General features: G+C 48.5%; 1 protein-coding gene across 1 annotated transcript in view; it reads left to right on the forward strand.

Annotated features, from left to right (window-relative positions):
- The window catches only part of LOC307203149 (coronin-7-like), a 124519-nt gene that overhangs the window by 12541 nt on the left and 93053 nt on the right, over nucleotides 1-18925 (forward strand). The window contains exons 6-8 of the mRNA XM_079953720.1: nucleotides 718-794; nucleotides 3457-3507; nucleotides 18042-18128. Of these exons, the coding sequence (XP_079809846.1) occupies nucleotides 718-794; nucleotides 3457-3507; nucleotides 18042-18128 (215 nt within the window). The remainder of the gene's footprint in view (nucleotides 1-717; nucleotides 795-3456; nucleotides 3508-18041; nucleotides 18129-18925) is intronic.

The raw sequence follows: 18925 nt of genomic DNA on the forward strand, positions 1-18925 counted from the left end.
CCCTGGGAGCCAGATGATTTCCTTCAGGACAGAAAAGGATCCCAGAGGAGGAGATGGCCTCTGACTGGATAATAATAATAATAATAATAATAATAATAATAATAATAATAATAATTTATTATTTATACCCCACCCATCTGGCTGCGTTTCCCCCAATCGAGTGGTAAAAACAATACAGCACTAAATATTAAAAACTTCCCTAAACAGGGCTGCCTTCAGATGTCTTTTAAAGTTAAGAAAGCTGCTTATTTCCTTCACATCTGAAGGAAGGGCGTTCCACAGGGTGGGCGCCACTACTGAGAAGGCCCTCTGTCTGACTAACTGAAACATGCTAATAATAATAATAATTTTTATTAAAACAATTCTTTATTGCAAAATAGCATTTTATGCTGTTTTTTGTTGCATCAATTAAGTGTTTTAAATTTGTTGTTAGCCACCCTGAGCCTGGTTTTCTGAACCGGGAAGGGCGGGGTATAAATAAAAACGTATTATTATTTATTATTACTCCAGAGGAAGCTGACAGCAGCAAAGGCAGATATCGGGGAGGGCAGTGATGGCCTGCCTCTTCCTCAGCCTCCTGGAAGCATCATCTACAGGTGCCGGTCGCATTGCACTTTGCTGCCCTGTTATTCTGCCCGCTCTCAGGCCAGGCGATCAGATTGCTCCACGAGTGGCGCCTGCCAGGAACTTTATCTCATCTCTTATCTTTCCCTGCAGAGCTGGAGCCTCACGATGACCAGGTCCAGAGTTTGGCTTGGAAACCTGATGGCTGTCTGCTGGGCACGTCCTGCAAGGTGTGTAGTAGACCAGGTGCTGGGGCTCAAGGGGCCAGTGTGTGTGTGTATGTGTGTGAAGCTGCCCTTCAGGTCAGCGGGTGGCGGTCAAGTGATCCTCCTCGGGCTCCAACCGCTGCGCCGTGACCCACTTTGCTCCTGCTGCGATGCCAGGCATCTTGTTGCTGCTGCTTCTGACCAAGAAAGGTCTGTGGCCGGAAGGAGCAGCTGGAAGAAATAAGGGGAGCCAGCAAAAGGGACTCCGCTGCTTCCACAGATCTCTGTGCTGTTTTGCGCCCTCTTTGCTCCTGCCCTATAGAGTGTGGCACAGTGGGAGAGCCCACTCCCTGGGTGGCTCTGGGCCAAGTCACCATCTCTCCGCTGAGCCTACCTTGCAGGGCTGTCGTGAGGATGACCTGGGGAGGGCTATAAATTTAGTAAATAAACAAGCAGTAACACGGCGCTGTGGGTTAAACCACAGAGCCTTGGGCTTGCCGATCAGAAGGTCGGCGGTTCAAATCCCTGCGACGGGGTGAGCTCCCATTTCTTGGTCCCTGCTCCTGCCAACCTAGCAGTTCGAAAGCACGTCAAAGTGCAAGTAGATAAATAGGTACCGCTCCAGCGGGAAGGTAAACGGCGTTTCCATGCACTGCTCTGGTTCTCCAGAAGCAGCTTAGTCCTGCTGGCCACATGACCCAGAAGTTGCACGCCGGCTCCCTCGGCCAATAAAGCGAGATGAGCGCCGCAACCCCAGAGTTGTCCGCGACTGGACCTAATGGTCCCTTTACCTTTACCTTATCATGCCACTTTAGGCAACCATGGCTCTCCCCCCACCCCCAGAATCCTGGGAACTGTAGTTTTTTAAAGGATCTGAGAGTTGTTAGGAAACGCCTGTTCCCCTCACAGAGCTACAGTTCCCAGAGTTGCCTGGGAAGAGGGATTGGTTGTTAAACCAGTCTGAGAATCGTAGCTCTGCAAAGGGAACGGATCTCCTAACACCTCTCAGCACCCTTTAAGAGACTACCGTTCCCAGGATTCTTTGGGGGAAGAAGCCAGAACTGCTTAAGGTGATACCGCTTTAAATGGCCTACACCACAAGGGACCACTGGGTGGCGCAACACGCGCACATAATGCACCTCCCAAGGACTCACGCTTGGTGCAGAAAGGCGCATTGAAAAGCCTGTGGCTGCGATCTGGCCGCTGGCTTCTCTCAGCTTGGAAACAAAACGAAGAGCACCTCCTCAAATGTCTTTATTTCATAAAATCTATGCGGCGCTTGAGTGCAAAACAAAACAAAAGAAACCCAAAGCGGTTTGCAGTGAGATGAAATGATGAAATCGAGAAAAATCTGCGGCCGTACTTTAGAACATATGAAAAGTTAAAAAGACGAAAGCGAATTAAAATTCGCCTCAACTTTCTGAGCACCCAGCATTGCAGGGCGTAGGGCTGCTCTGTGATCCGGGTCGGCTTGCAGGCCCTCCTGTTTTCAGCACGCACCGAAAAGAGTACAGTGAAGGCCCGGGCTTGGTATCAATAGGCAGGGAGTTCCAAAGTGTAGGTGCTGCCACATGGAACGACTCGGTTCTTACAAAGGTGGCACGTGTAGTAGACCCATGCCCATTCCACCACCTGGAGGGGGCGCATGTGGACTAAGGGAATAATGTAGATAAACTGGTCCCAAGTTGTTAAAGGCTTTATCTACTAATAGTAACCTGCATGAACCACTGCGGCAAGCATTGTGGTATCTGCTAGCATAGAAACCATTGCCTAGGAAGCTCTGCAACTTTTTCCAGGTGTGTTTAGGAATGCCTAACCAGAACCAGTCTTACAGATGAGCAAAGGGACCATGTGTAGTTTCACTTAAGGTTCTGGTTTTTCTGGCGTTTCGGGGGCTTTAGCCTCTGTAGACCGGCAAGCATCGAGGGCTGGGCACTGAAGCAAACCAGAATTAAGCCAGAGAATGTGTTTCAGAGCATTCATGCAAGCAGAGATTCCTAAGTCAGCTTCCAACTATGGTTTCACATTCTGGTCTGCTGATAGTCAGCTGACCAGAGTTGATTAGGCTTGCCATATTCCTGACACCTGCAAAATTGGTGAGCTTTTTTAAGGAGATCACCAAAATTGTTGAGCATTTTTTTTTTAAACAAACCCAAATTGTCCAGCTTTTTAGGAGAAACCTAACCCCCCAAAAGTGATTTTAAGCTTTTTGAGCTGTTTCTGCTGCTTTTTCCATCGTATTGCCATACATCCAGGTTTTCCCTGACATTTTGCCGATTCAGCAAAATCCCCCCAACGCCATTTTTGCACCTCAAAACCAGGCCATGTCAGGAATTTTCCTGACGTATGGCAAGCCTATAGCTGATGGCCGTTGTGTGTTTGGACAAACAAACCAGAGTTTGTTGAGCTTAACAAACCATGGTTTAGCAAAGTGTGCGAGCCAGGCTACTGTTGATTATACCTTTTATTTATGCTTTGGCTGGTACCCACTGTACCAGGTTGGGGTGCCAGGAGGTCACTGGATCATGGCTAAGTTCTGCCTTCCTCTCCATCCTTTCCTGCAAGGATACTGTGGACACTTAAGCATCATAGTTCTACATATAGCGCCTGACTAAATTGAGAATGGGCTGCTCGTTTGTGGCAAACACAGAGTCCCTCATGACCTCCCTTTCTTCTCTGTCCTCAGGATAAAAAGCTGCGGATCTTTGACCCACGTGCCAAACCTACAGCTTGCCAGGTATCTGGGCCTCTTTGGTTTGGGGGCAGGGTGGGGTTGGGGAGAGGGCACTGCCAGGGCTGGGTTGTGCGGAGACACCCTGTCTAAAGCTGGTTGTTCTTCCTCCAGAGCAACTTCCTTGGGTGCCAGGACCCCAGGATTCCTGCCCCTCTTAACAGCTCACAGTGTCAACTTGAGAAAATGCCAGGCGGCTGGTCTGTTATCTGGCGTTGGGCTAGTGAGAGCCACAGTGGCAGTGTGGCTAGCCCAGCCTTTGCCAACCAGGTGCCCTCCAAATGTTTTGGACCCCCGCTCCATCGGCATTGATTCATGTGTGGAGGCACCCACACTGAGCCCTCAAATGCCCCTTATTGCTTTGACAAAGCTCTGGGAGGGAAGTCCTTGATACAGCGCAGAGTTAAACTGGGAACTCACCCCGGCAGGAGGCAAGGATGTCCACCAACTTGGCTTTAAAAAATCACTACACAAATTCATGGACCCTCTCTTTCCATTGGAGGGGCCCTAATTTCACAGGCGCGGGACCGCCCAAAGGGCAGACAGCAAGGCTGGTGCCCGGCCAGCCACAGGAAGGGCTCGTGTTCCCTGTGGCTGCCAGCCTGGGCCAGTTCCTCAGAGTCAAGTGGCAAAACACTTCCTCTCCTGCACCATGTCAGCCTCCAGTTGGAGGGCCGGAGTTCATGTCTGGATGCCCACGTCAAAAACAAAACACATTTTTAAATTTATTTTAGTTCATATAATTTGGGGACTTCCCTGGCTTTTTTCTGGCCCATGTAGGACCAGTCTGGATAGTTGGCCTTGGTGAAGACTTGACGTTTTCATCCCCCAGAAAGTTTTTTATTTGAGTTTCCATTGAAATGAGGCTGTATTTTAATGTTTTAATGTTGTATTTTAATCTCATTTTGTTTTTATATCGGGTGTTAGCCACCCTGAGCCCGGTCTTGGCTGGGGAGGGCAGGGTATAAATAAAATTTATTATTATTTATTATTATTATGTAGGAAAGCAGCATCTTAGCAAGAGGGGCTTGGCCTGTGCCCTGCCCTGCTGATCTTCCGCATTCACCAAACTTTTCCTTTCAAAACAATCTGCTGCCCTTTGCGGCTCTTTGTCATCCTGGAAAGGGGCTGTCTTGGTGCAGACTTTGTCCTCCGCCTGATTTTCCCATGCGCCTCAATGGGTCCTCCTGGCTTGACTTGCGCTGGCGGCTGCTGGTGGTGTTTTGCTTCTGTGCCCCCTTCTCCTCTGACCGTGCCAACCCCCCCACCCGCACCTTGGGGGGCTGCCCCCAGAGCAAGCCATGTCTGCTCCGCTCTGCATCTCTCTTACCTGGCGTGGCTCCTGGGAAGATAGAGGAGGAGGAAAAGGAAGAGGAATAGCTCCCCTTTGCCCACCCCTTCCCCACCGCGTGGGAGCCAGCTGTGCACACCTCTCATGCTCCAGATCCAGCTGTGGGATTGTTTGGGGGGGTGGGAGGCTCGGGGGGGGCGTTCATTCTCCCTCTCCCAACCCCCCACTTCCCTCCCGCAGAGGTCACCCCGGGGGTACCTGGCTCCCACCCTCGGCAGCCAAGTGTCCTTCCCACTTGGGGGGACGTCCTCAGCCTTCCCTCTTCCCAAGAAGGCCGTGGGAAGCTTTGGAAGGGAGCTGGCCTAGGTTTTGGGAAGGCCTATTTATAGCAGCATGCGGCCGGCGCTCTCAGGCTCCTGCTCCCCAGTGGAGCGGGGGGGGGGGGCGGCCTCAGGGCTTCCGCTTCTCTTCTCACCCTCCCCACCCCCTCCGAATCGCTGCTCCTCCGTCCCGATATGAGGAAGCCGCGGGGAGGCTGAGCAGGGAGAAGGATGGGGGCCCAAGGCAGAGGGTCCCTGCAGGAGCTCCTTAGCCCCCTGTGGGGGACAGTGTCAGGGTGCCCCAACAGCAATGTTTGTGCAGCTGCTGGCAGCAAGGATTGGGGCCTTTGTATTGCATCTCTGCTGGGATGGCCCCACTCTGCAGAAACGCGCGGTTGTGGAAGTGGCACCTGTGGGGTTGCAGAGCCCACTGTTGACTTTGGGGGGGGGGAGCCAGTCCTGGAAGAGCCACAGAGAGCAGCAGGGGCCCAGCCTTTGTTTCTGGGGCCCTTGGGAGCCCAGTGGGGCCCCTGGCCCAGCTGTGGAAGGAGAGAAACTGATCCCAGTTCCTCTGCCCTGTGAGTCTTGCACTTGGCCATCTGGGCTGCCCACGGGGTTCAAGAGGCTGTGTTGTGTGTTTGTGTGTGAGAGAGAAAAAGAGAGAGAGAGAGAGAAAGAAGGTGACGCACACTCTGGGTTGTTACTTGTGGAGGTGGAGGAATCTGTGTCTGGAAGGAGGCGGAGGAAGTGAGCAAAAGTCTGGGAAGGAGATTCTGGCACAATGTCTTGCTTATAGGGCAGCTTTTGAAGTTCTCCGGGAGGCTGTGACCCAGAGCTGCAGGCTGCGGCTTTGGTGTCTTTGTGTGCGTAAGGCAATTGTTTCCCCCTCTTGCCAATGCTGATGTGGCTGAATGCTCCCTCCCTAGACTTTCTGCAGCTGCCTTTGAACGGCTGCACCCTCTTCCTTCTCTTCCAGCTCTCGGGCAGTTTCCTTGGAAATCTGAAGGGGGCTGGGGGGGGGCGTTATTTGGCCTCAGGCGCCAGGGCTTCCGGCTGCTGAGATGTGTGAACTGGGCTTTGCAGGGATTTCGCTCTGCCTGGTGCAACCCAGACATTTGCTGAACCATGACTCCCAGTAACCCTATCAACTCGCAACTGTAATAATAATAATAATAATAATAATAATAATAATAATAATAATAATAATAATTTATTATTTGTACCCCGCCCATCTGGCTGGGTTTCCCCAGCCACTCTGGGCGGCTTCCATAGAAACCAAAAATACACTAAAATATCACAGATTAAAAACTTCCCTGAACAGGGCTGCCTTAAGATGTCTTCTGAACGTCAGGTAGTTATTTATCGCTTTGACATCTGATGGAAGGGCGTTCCACAGGGCAGGCGCCACTACCGAGAAGGCCCTCTGCCTGGTTCCCTGAAGCTTTGCTTCTCGCGATGAGGTAACCGCCAGAAGGCCCTCGGCGCTGGACCTCAGTGTCCGGGCAGAACGATGGGGGTGGAGACGCTCCTTCAGGTATACTGGGCCAAGGCCGTTTAGGGCTTTAAAGGTCAGCACCAACACTTTGAATTGTGCTCGGAAACGTACTGGGTGCCAATGTAGGTACAGGAGCCAGATATATGGAGAAACGTGACTCAACGAAGTAGGAGGCCCAGGGTTCGCTCTGATTGTTTAGAAATACACAATCGCTTTGAGGTCCTCTCCCCTAGCATGGAAGACGAAGAGCAGACTCCATTTGAGGATCTCTCCCTCATTACAGTCGATCAGGTATATGAAGACAAGCAGCAAAGTCAGTCCTCAGGGAATGTGCAGGCGACCTTGGAACGGACAGCTCACGGAAGAACCCCGACCAAACCTAAGAAGAGGCGTGTAGTGGTGATAGGGGATTCCCTACTGAGGGGAACAGAAGCAGTGATCTGTGGGCCTGACAAGATGTCTCGGGAAGTGTGCTGTCTCCCCGGGGCTAAGATCCAAGATGTAACTGAACGACTGCAAGGAATCATAAAACCCACTGACAAATACCCCTTCCTCTTGGTTCATGTGGCAACCAATGACACTGCAAGCAATAGCCTCCAGAAGATCAAAAGAGACTATGAGGCTCTGGGCAGGAAATTGAAGCAATTAAATGCACAAATTGTCATCTCATCTGTCCTCCAAGTTGAACGACGTGGCCCAGGGAGAGAGGGAAAAATAGTGGAAGTGAACAGCTGGCTTCGCAAATGGTGTAAACAGGAACGGTTTGGATTCTTAGATCACGGACTGCAGTTTCTTGAAGATGGACTTCTGGCAAGCGATGGGCTGCACCTCACAACGGCTGGGAGGAATGTTTTTGCCAAAAATCTCAGAAACCTCATCAGGAGGGCTTTAAACTGACTAATGTGGGGGAGGGAGACAGTGCTCCTGAAGGTAGGAGTCTATCAATTGATGAAGATGATCATCCAAATGTCATAGACCGAATGGAGCAAACAGCACGCAGACCTAGTGGTGGGCGGAAAAAATCCTTAAATAAGAGACACGGGGGAATGATTAATGGACTTCAATGTCTGTACACTAATGCGCAAAGCATGGGAAATAAACAAGATGAGCTTGAGCTCTTGGTACAGCAAACTAAATATGACATAATAGGCATCACTGAAACCTGGTGGGATAACTCCCACGACTGGAATGTAATAATGGAGGGATACAATCTATTTCAGAGAAACAGACCAGACAAGAAAGGAGGAGGAGTGGCGTTATATGTCAGGGATGTGTATACCTGTGAAGAGATCCAAGATTTAGAACCTCAAAGCCAAAGTGAGAGCATTTGGGTCAAAATTAAGGGCGAGAAGAATAACAGGGATCTCATTGTGGGAGTTTACTATAGATCCCCAAGCCAAACGGAGGACATAGATGATGCCTTCCTGGAACAGATGGCCAAGCATGCAAAAGGAAGGGAGATAGTAGCAATGGGGGACTTCAATTACCCGGATATTTGTTGGATGTCAAACTCAGCCAAGAGCATAAGGTCAAACAGATTCCTCACTGGCCTTGCAGACAACTTCATTGTCCAGAAAGTGGGAGAAGCAACAAGAGGAACAGCCATTTTAGATCTGGTCCTAACCAATGTTGATGACCTGGTTAGTGGGGTAGAAGTGGAAGGATCATTAGGCGCGAGTGATCATGCTCTTCTGAAGTTTACTATACAGCGGAAAGGAGCAGCCAAGCATACTAGGACTCAATTTTTTGACTTTAAGAAAGCCGACTTCATAAAACTTAGGGAAGTGCTGGGTGAGATCCCATGGACAGTAATACTAAAAGGAAAGGGAGTTCATGATGGCTGGGAGTTTGTTAAGAGGGAGATAGTAAAAGCACAACTTCAGGCAATACCAATGAGACAGAAACATGGAAGGTGCCTAAAGAAGCCAGGGTGGCTATCTAAAGAACTTTTAACTGAGTTAAGATTAAAAAAGGATGTGTACAAAAAATGGAAAAGGGGGGAAAGCACCAAAGAGGAATTCAAACAAATAGCCCGCACGTGTAGACACAAAGTCAGAAAAGCTAAAGCACAGAATGAACTCAGGCTTGCTAGAGAGGTTAAAAGCAACAAAAAAGGCTTTTATGGGTATGTTCGTAGCAAAAGGAAGAACAAAGAAACAGTGGGGTCACTCAGAGGAGAAGATGGTGAAATGCAAACAGGGGACACAGAAAGGGCTGAACTCCTCAATGCCTTCTTTGCCTCAGTCTTCTCCAATAAAGAAAACAATGCCCGACCTGAAGAATTTGGAGCAAATGATTCAGCAGAGGAAACACAGCCCAGAATAACTAAGGAGATAGTACAAGAATACTTGGCTAGTTTAGATGTATTCAAGTCTCCAGGGCCAGATGAACTGCATCCAAGAGTATTAAAAGAACTGGCAGATGTGATCTCAGAACCACTGGCAGTCATCTTTGAGAATTCCTGGAGAACAGGCGAAGTCCCGGCAGACTGGAGGAGGGCAAATGTTGTCTCAATTTTCAAAAAGGGGAAAAGAGAGGACCCAAATAATTACCGCCCAGTCAGTCTGACATCAATACCAGGGAAGATTCTGGAGCAGATAATTAAGCAAACAGTCTGTGAGCACCTAGAAAGGAATACTGTGATCACCAATAGTCAGCATGGATTTATGAAAAATAAGGGGTGATATGATAGCCATGTTCAAATATATAAAAGGATGTCACATAGAGGAGGGAGAAAGGCTGTTTTCTGCTGCTCCAGAGAAGCGGACACGGAGCAATGGATCCAAACTACAAGAAAGAAGATTCCACCTAAACATTAGGAAGAACTTCCTGACAGTAAGAGCTGTTTGACAGTGGAATTTGCTGCCAAGGAGTGTGGTGGAGTCTCCTTCTTTGGAGGTCTTTAAGCAGAGGCTTGACAACCATATGTCAGGAGTGCTCTGATGGTGTTTCCTGCTTGGCAGGGGGTTGGACTCGATGGCCCTTGTGGTCTCTTCCAACTCTATGATTCTATGATTCTATGATTCTAGGTCTTTCAAGACCGGTGTTATGTGGTCTCGGTGGCCGCCCCCAGTCACCAGTCTAGCTGCCACATTCTGGATTAGTTGTAGTTTCCGAGTCACCTTCAAAGGTAGCCCCACGTAGAGTGCATTGCAGTAGTCCAAGCGGGAGATAACTAGAGCATGCACCACTCTGGCAAGACAGTCCGCAGGCAGGTAGGGTCTCAGCCTGCGTACCAGGTGGAGTTGGTAGACAGCTGCCCTGGATACAGAATTGACCTGCGCCTCCATGGACAGCTGTGAGTCCAAAATGACTCCCAGGCTGCGCACCTGGTCCTTCAGGGGCACCGTTACCCCATTCAGGACCAGGGAGTCCTCCACACCAGTCCGCCCCCTGACCCCCCAAAACAGTACTTCTGTCTTGTCAGGATTCAACTTCAATCCATTAGCCGCCATCCATCCTCCAACCGCCTCCAGGCACTCACACAGGACCTTCACCGCCTTCACTAGTTCTGATTTAAAAGAGAGGTAGAGCTGGGTATCATCTGCATACTGATTAACACCCAGTCCAAACCCCCTGATGATCTCTCCCAGCGGCTTCATATAGATGTTAAAAAGCATGGGGGAGAGGATGGAACCCTGAGGCACCCCACAAGTGAGGGCCCAGGGGTCTGAACACTCATCCCCCACCACCACTTTCTGAACACGGCCCAGGAGGAAGGAGCGAAACCACTATATAACAGTGCTCCCAGCTCCCAGCCCCTCTAGACGGTCCAGAAGGATGTTATGGTCGATTGTATCAAAGGCCGCTGAGAGATCCAGCAGAACTAGGAAACAGCTCTCACCTTTGTCCCTAGCTCACCAGAGATCATCAACCAGCACGACCAAGGCAGTTTCAGTCCCATGATGAGGCCTGAATCCCGACTGGAAGGGATCCAAATGGTCCGCATCCTCCAGGCGTGCCTGGAGTTGTTCAGCAACCACTCGCTCAACCACCTTGCCCAAGAATGGAAGATTTGAGACTGGGCGATAGTTGGCCATACTGGCCGGGTCTAAAGATGGTTTTTTAAGAAGCGGTTTAATGACCGCCTCTTTCAGCGGATCTGGGAATGTTCCCTCACGGAGGGAAGCATTCACCACCCCACGAAGCCCATCGCCCAGTCCTTCCCGGCTAGCTTTTATAAGCCAGGATGGGCAAGGATCCAGGAGACAGGTGGTTGGTTTCACGCGTCCAAGCAGCCTGTCCACATCCTCGGGGGTAACGGATTGAAATTGATTCCATGCAACTTGACCAGACAGAGCTCTAGCACTCTCCCGCCCCAGCCCTGCTCCCACGGTGGAGTCTACCTCCTTCCGAATATGAGTGACGAATATGTTACGGAAATTACGGGGGTGGAGCACATCTTTAAAGTTGTTAAATGTTACAAATATTATGCATAAATGTATCCTTTCGACTTGACAGTTCAGGGAAGTTTCCTAGCTTTAACAATCATGTGGTGCCTCGCAAGACGAAATTAATTCGTTCCGCGAGTTTTTTCGTCTTGCGATTTTTTCGTCTTGCGAAGCACGGACTTTGGAAAAGCTTCAAAAATCACCAAAGTCTTCAAAAACCTCAAAAAAGGCTACCATACCGCGTGCTATGAGTTGCTCCTCGAAGTGAATGCACGGTTTTAAGAAAAAGGAAACAAACTTGCAAGACGTTTCCGTCTTGCGAAGCAAGCCCATAGGGAAATCCGTCTTGCGAAGCAACTCAAAAAACGAAAAACTCTTTCGTTTTGCGAGTTTTTCGTCTTTCGAGGCATTCGTCTTGCGAGGTACCACTGTAAATTCCATAACACCATGTTGAGGGGAACTGGCCAGATGGAGCCCCACAACATCTGCATCTGGAGCTCTTGTGCCAAGGCCAGTTCCACTCTGGTCTGGGTACCACTCTGGCACCTAGAAGGGCCTGAACATGCAACATGTGCCAACCCCCCGGTCTTGGTTTCCCGCATGCTCAGCGTTCTTGCTGGGCTATGGTTTCCTGGGCCTGCAAAGAAATGAGTTGGGGGCCCAAGTAGACCCAGAGGCCTCCCTTGTGTGACCCTCCATGGGCAGAGACTTTTCTTTTGGATAGGGTTGTAGTTCTTTTAAATTACACGATCAGGAGACTGTACGGTCACCCTGACTTTATTCATTCCAGCCCAATGGCACAATTCTTTAAATTACAATACAGTGGAACCTCGGTTTTCGAGCGTCTCGGAAGCCGAACGATTCGGAACCCAAACGCCGAAAACCCAGAAGTGAATGCTTCCATTTTTGAATGTGCCTCGGAAGTCAAACAGTGTTTCTCCAAGGTGGCGTTTCTCCATTTTCTCCATTGAAATTGCCGACCGCCCATTGTGCCCCTGTTGTTGAATGTTTCAGAAGTCGAACGGTCTTCCAGAATCGATTACTTCTGACAACCGAGGTTCCGCTGTACAAGAACCAGTAGATATGTTAAGAACCATCCATGATATCAAAGTTCTCTGGCTGACGAGGAGGGTTCTTGAAGGTGTTGCAACAAAGGACATGTGAAAATAGAAAGTTTGAAACCCAATCTCATCAGAGAGTCCTTTCCATCTGTTGGGTGAAATAAATAAGGCTATACCTTTGCTTTTGTGGGCTTCTGTGTAAGAGAACCCCTTCATGGATCACTGCCTTGCCGTGGCGAAGGGGCTTGAAGAACTCAGAGAAACTATGAGCTATGCCGTGCAGGGCCACCCAAGATGAACAGGTCATAGTGGAGAGTTTTGACCAAATGTGATCCACCTGGAGGAGGAACCGGCAAGCCACTCCAGTATCCCTGCCAAGAAAACTCCATGGACAAAGACAATAGGCATATAAAAGTTATGACGCTGGAAGATGAGCCCCTCAGGTCGGAAGGCGTCCAACATGCTACTGAGGAAGAGCGGAGGACAAGTACAAGTAGATCCAGAGCTGATGAAGCGGCTGGGCCAAAGCCGAAAGGATGCTCAGTTGCGGATATGCCTGGAAGCGAAAGGAAAGTCCAATGTTGTAAAGAAAAATATTGCATAGGAATCTGGAATGTAAGAACCATGAACCTGGGTAAGTTGGATGTGGTCAAAAATGAGATGGCAAGAATAAATATTGACATCCTGGGCATCAGTGAACTAAAATGGACGGGAATGAGCGAATTCAGTTCGGATGACCATCATATCTACTACTGTGGGCAAGAAACCTGTAAAAGAAATGGAGTGGCCCTCATAGTCAACAAAAGAGTGGCAAAAGCTGTACTGGGATGCAATCCCAAAAATGATAGAATGATCTCAATACGAATCCAAGGCAGACCTTTTAACATCACAGTAATCCAAGTTTATGCACCAACTACTGGTGCTGAAGAAACTGAAATTGACAAATTCTATGAAGACTTACAAGACCTTATAGAAGTGACACCAAAGAAGGATGTTCTTCTCATTATAGGGGATTGGAATGCTAAAGTAGGAAATCAAGAGATAAAAGGAACAACTGGCAAGTTTGGCCTTGGAGATCAAAACGAAGCAGGGCAAAGGCTAATAGAGTTCTGTCAAGAGAACAAGCTGGTCATCACAAACACGCTTTTCCAACAACACAAGAGACGACACTACACGTGGACATCACCAGAGGGGAAGCATCGTAATCAGATTGATTATATTCTCTGCAGCCAAAGATGGAGAAGCTCTATACAGTCAGCAAAAACAAGACCTGGAGCTGACTGTGGCTCAGATCATCAGCTTCTTATAGCAAAATTCCAGCTTAAACTGAAGAAAGTAGGAAAAACCACTGGGCCGGTAAAATACAATCTGAATCAAATCCCTTATGAATACATAGTGGAAGTGAGGAACAGGTTTAAGGATTTAGATTTGCTGGACAGAGTGCCTGAAGAACTATGGGTGGAGGCTCGCAACATTATACAGGAGGCAGCAACGAAAAACATCCCAATGAAAAGGAAATGCAAGAAAGCAAAGTGGCTGTCCAATGAGGCCTTACAAATAGCAGGGGAGAGAAGGCAAGCAAAATGCAAGGGAGATAGTGAAAAAAAAATAGCAAGGAGAGACAAGAAGACCTTCTTAAACAAGCAATGCAAAGAAATAGAGGAAAACAACCGAATGGGAAGAACCAGAGATCTGTTCAAGAAAATTGGAGATATGAAAGGAACATTTCGTACAAAGATTACCATAATAAAGGACAAAAGTGGTAAGGACCTAACAGAAGCAGAAGACATCAAGAAGAGGTGGCAAGAATACACAGAGGAATTATACCAGAAAGATATGGATGTCTCGTACACCCCAGGTAGTGTGGTTGCTGACCTTGAGCCAGACATCCTGGAGAGTGAAGTCAAATGGGCCTTAGAAAGCACTGCAAATAACAAGGCCAGTGGAAGTGATGATATTCCAGCTGAACTATTTAAAATTTTAAAAGATGATGCTGTTAAGGTGCTACACTCAATATGCCAGCAAATTTGGAAAACTCAGCAGTGGCCAGAGGATTGGAGAAGATCAGTCTACATCCCAATCCCAAAGAAGGGCAGTGCCAAAGAATGCTCCAACTACCGCACAATTGCACTCATTTCACATGCTAGCAAGGTTATGCTTAAAATTCTGCAAGGCAGGCTTAAGCAGTATGTGGACCGAGAACTCCCAGAAGTGCAAGCTGGATTTCGAAGGGGCAGAGGAACCAGAGATCAAATTGCAAACATGCGCTGGATTATGGAGAAAGCTAGAGAATTCCAGAAAGACATCTACTTCTGCTTCATTGACTATGCAAAAGCCTTTGACTGTGTCGACCACAGCAAACTATGGCAAGTTCTTAAAGAAATGGGAGTGCCTGATCACCTCATCTGTCTCCTGAGAAATCTCTATGTGGGACAAGAAGCTACAGTTAGAACTGGATATGGAACAACTGATTGGTTCAAAATTGGGAAAGGAGAACGGCAAGGCTGTATATTGTCTCCCTGCTTATTTAACTTATATGCAGAATTCATCATGCGAAAAGCTGAGCTGGATGAATCCCAAGCCGGAATTAAGATTGCCGGAAGAAATATCAACAACCTCAGATATGCAGATGACACAACCTTGATGGCAGAAAGTGAGGAGGAATTAAAGAACCTTTTAATGAGGGTGAAAGAGGAGAGCGCAAAATATGGTCTGAAGCTCAACATCAAAAAAACGAAGATCATGGCCACTGGGCCCATCACCTCCTGGCAAATAGAAGGGGAAGAAATGGAGGCAGTGAGAGATTTTACTTTCTTGGGCTCCATGATCACTGCAGATGGTGACAGCAGCCACGAAATTAAAAGACGCCTGCTTCTTGGGAGAAGGGCAATGACAGGCCTAGACAGCATCTTGAGAAGTAGAGACATCACCTTGCCAACAAAGGTCCGTATAGTTAAAGCTATGGTTTTCCCAGTAGTGATGTATGGAAGTGAGAGCTGGACCATCAAGAAGGCTGATCGCCGAAGAATTGATGCTTTTGAATTCTGGTGCTGGAGGAGACTCTTGAGAGTCCCATGGACTGCAAGAAGATCAAACGTATCCATTCTTAAGGAAATCAGCCCTGAGTGCTCACTGGAAGGACAGATCCTGAAGCTGAAGCTCCAAGACTTTGGCCACCTCAGGAGAAGAGAAGACTCCCTGGAAAAGACCCTGATGTTGGGAAAGATGGAGGGCCCAAGGAGAAGGGGACGGCAGAGGACGAGATGGTGGGACAGTGTTCTCGAAGCTACCAGCATGAGTCTGACCAAACTGCGGGAGGCAGTGGAAGACAGGAGGGCCTGGCGTGCTCTGGTCCATGGGGTCGCGAAGAGTCGGACACGACTAAACGACTAAACAACAACAGTGTAAGAGAAACCTTCGGCTTGACCAGTCTTTCATCCAAAAAGACCATGCACATTAAGGCCAGCCTTCTGATTGCCTCGCTTTTCAACTGTGGGGCAATGAGATTGAGATTCCTGCGTTGCAGGGGTTGGACTAGATTACCCCTGGGGGTCCCTTCCAACTCTACAATGCTGTGATCTTCTTGCCCTTCTCAACGTCTCCCACTGCCACTGCAAGCAAAGTAGAGGTAGGCTCAGAGTTCCGCAGACTGATGCTTCTTTGTCTTCCGAACCGCCGGGCTCTTGATCTGAGCTTTAAAAGAGGAGCTTGGCTAAATGTCAGTGTCATAGCTGTCAACCTTCCCCTTTTTTTGCGGAATTCCCTTATTCCAGTGCCGTTTCCCGCTGCTTCCCGCTGCTATCCCGGATTGTTAGATATCCTGTAGACTGTCCCTGGGACAGGTGAGGCTGCTGATCCCTTATTTTTGAGGCTGCTGATCCCTTATTTTCAAATCTGAAAGTTGACACCTATGGTCAGTGTGCCCCCCACCCATGGCCCCCATCAATGCCCCCTTTCAGAAGGGTGGGGGAGAGTGAGTTTGGGGGGAGGGGTCCCTCCAGCGCCTGCCCTTCTCTCAAGGGGGGTGGGGGGCCAGCAGCAGGCCGGTTTATGGGCCTGAAAGTCAGTGACGCAGGAGATGAGAGGGAGGGAGGGAGGGAGGGAGGGAGGGAGGGGCTCCTCACTACATGTTTGAATTAGGCCAGCTGTTTTACTTTTGGGAGGAGTAAAATTTTAAAAAGGAATTAAACTCGCCACCTAAGAAATTGCAATCTGCCAAGTTCAAAAAAAGACCATTTCCTTGCTGTCGTATCAGCTGCTTTTTTATATATATACATTTTTATTAGTTTTTAACATATTAATTATCATTCATACAACAAAACTTCTCATCTTATACAATAATTTTTGGACTTTCGTCAACAACTCTGATGATTTTCCATTCTTATCACTTATTATGCATTTCTTAATTTCATATTACCTTTAATTATCTTGAACTAATAATTCCCCTCATTGTCTTTTTTTGCAATATTTCAAATAATTCACCTTACAAAACTTCTTGCAAGCATACTAGCGTAATCTGTTCATCACAATTTCTTTTCAAATAATCCGAAAATTTACTCCAGTCTTCTGAGAATCTCTGGTCCCACAGGTTTCGAATTCTTCCTGTTAGTTTATCTAATTCTGCATAGTCCATCATTTTCATCCTCCATTCTTCTTTCATTGGTAATTCTTTTTTGTGCCATGTATCAGCTGCTGTTTTATGGTGTCTGAGTCTCTTGGGAGAAGCCTTTTTTAATGTCTGTGCTGATCTCCGACTCAAAGTCTCGCTGCAGAACCGATGAATGAGAAGTGGCCAAACCTGCCCAAAGGAAGGTGCCTCTTCTGCCCCCCACCCCCACCCCACAGAATAACTTCTGCCCTCTAGACTGGGGTGCATTGATTGCAGTAGGACTGCAAAAAAACAATGCTCTCTGAGGCCAAGGGCTAATTTGGGGGGTGTCTTTCCCTCCAACCTGAACATGGGGCTGGGAGCAGTGGGACGTGAGACTCTGGGGGTGGGGTGGGGTGTCCCCCTTGCTCCTGAGGTCATTTACAGCAGTTAAAGGTAGATGTAAAGGGACCCCTGACCATTAGGTCCAATTGTGACCAACTCTGGGCTTGCGGCGCTCATCTCGCTTTTTTGGCCGAGGGAGCTGGCGTACAGCTTCCGGGTCATGTGGCCAGCATGACTAAGCTGCTTCTGGCGAACCAGAGCAGCGCATGGAAACGCCGTTTACCTTCCCACCGCAGCGATACCTATTTATCTACTTGCACTGGCGTGCTTTCAAACTGCTAGGTTGGCAGGAGCAGGGACCGAGCAACGGGAGCTCACCCCGTTGCAGGGATTCGAACCGCCGACCTTCTGATCAGCAAGTCCTAGGCTCTGTGGTTTAACCCACAGCGCCATAAAACCACAAAGAACAAAACCAGCAACATGACCAACACTTTGGAGGTTTTTAAACAGAGGTTGTCAGGGATTCCTGCATAGCAGCGGGTTGGACTTGGGGTTCCCTTCCAACCTTGTGATTCTGAGATTGGATTCCATGATGTTTTCACCCTTTGGGGTCTCTTTGCCCCACTTTCCCCCCCTTAGCTTAGCCGCAGCGGTTCTCAACCTGTGGGTCCCCAGATGTTGTTGGACTACAACTCCCATCATCCCTGAGCTCTGGCCTTGCTAGCTAGGGCTGATGGGAGTTGTAGTTCAACAACATCTGGGGACCCACGGGTTGAGAAAGGCTGGCTTAGAGGGACCCTGCGTCATCCTCTCTCAGCTGTTCTCCTGTTTTTAAACCCGGGGGCTTCTTGCGTTCGTTTCTCCTCTGCGCATGCTACCATCACTCAGATACAGGCCCAAGGGACCCGTGCCAAACCCACAGCTGAGAGAGAGGGAGACGGGGCAGAGACAGCCCGTGGGAGTCAGTTTTCTAGGCAAGGCACCTGTGAAATGGGCGACTTCTTCTTCCACCCCGCCTCTTGACGGCCTTTCGCCCTCCTTCCTTTCAGAGCATCCTGGCGCACGCAAACGGCAAGGACTCACGGCTGATCTGGGTGGACGCTGAAGGCTGCCTCCTGTCCGTCGGATTCAACCAGGTACGGTACCTGCCTCCATCCCCTTTATAATAGAGCCAAAGAGTTGGAAGGGTCCCAGGGGTCATCTAGTCCAACCCCTTGCAGTGAAGGAATCTTTGGCCCAAGGTGGGGCTCAAACCCGCGACTCTGAGATTTTGGTGCATCTCGGGGCCCCTTTGAGCCTCCTTAATTGATCAGCAATGCATTGGCAACCCAAAAGAATTGATATTTTAATGTATTTTTAATCTTTCTTGGAAGCTGCCCAGAGTGGCTGGGGAAACAAATAATAAATTATTTTGTTGTTGTTGTTGTTGTTAAAACACAGAACATAGCTCTTTTGATATTTTTATTTTTGATCAAAAGCATTTAATGGCTGACCCCCTCCCCAATATTTTTCATTGCTGATTTCCCTTTATTTTTCCATGGGTAATTTTCAGCTTCGCGTTTCCGGGCTTAGCTTTCCATCATTCCCCCCACTAGAGTTTTAATATTTTTTTGGAAGTCACCCAGAGTGGCTGGGCAAACCCAGCCAGATGTGTGGGGTATAAATAATAATAATAATAATAATAATAATAATAATAATAATAATATATTATTATTATTATTATTATTATTATTATTATTATTATTATTATTATTATCATCTCCTGCTCTACCAACTGTGCTCTCCCACCTTTAGGAAATCACGAAGAGGAAAATTAGTGCTGGCCTATGAGCTGAGGTGGGAGAAAATACTTTTTGGCTTTGGAGCAGACAGGAACTGAGATGCGTGCTCTACCTGGCGGTTCTGGCGCAGAGCTGACACACAGGGCCTGAGG

This window comes from Podarcis cretensis (assembly GCF_951804945.1).
Source record: "Podarcis cretensis genome assembly, chromosome: 14".
Lineage (NCBI taxonomy): Eukaryota > Metazoa > Chordata > Lepidosauria > Squamata > Lacertidae > Podarcis > Podarcis cretensis.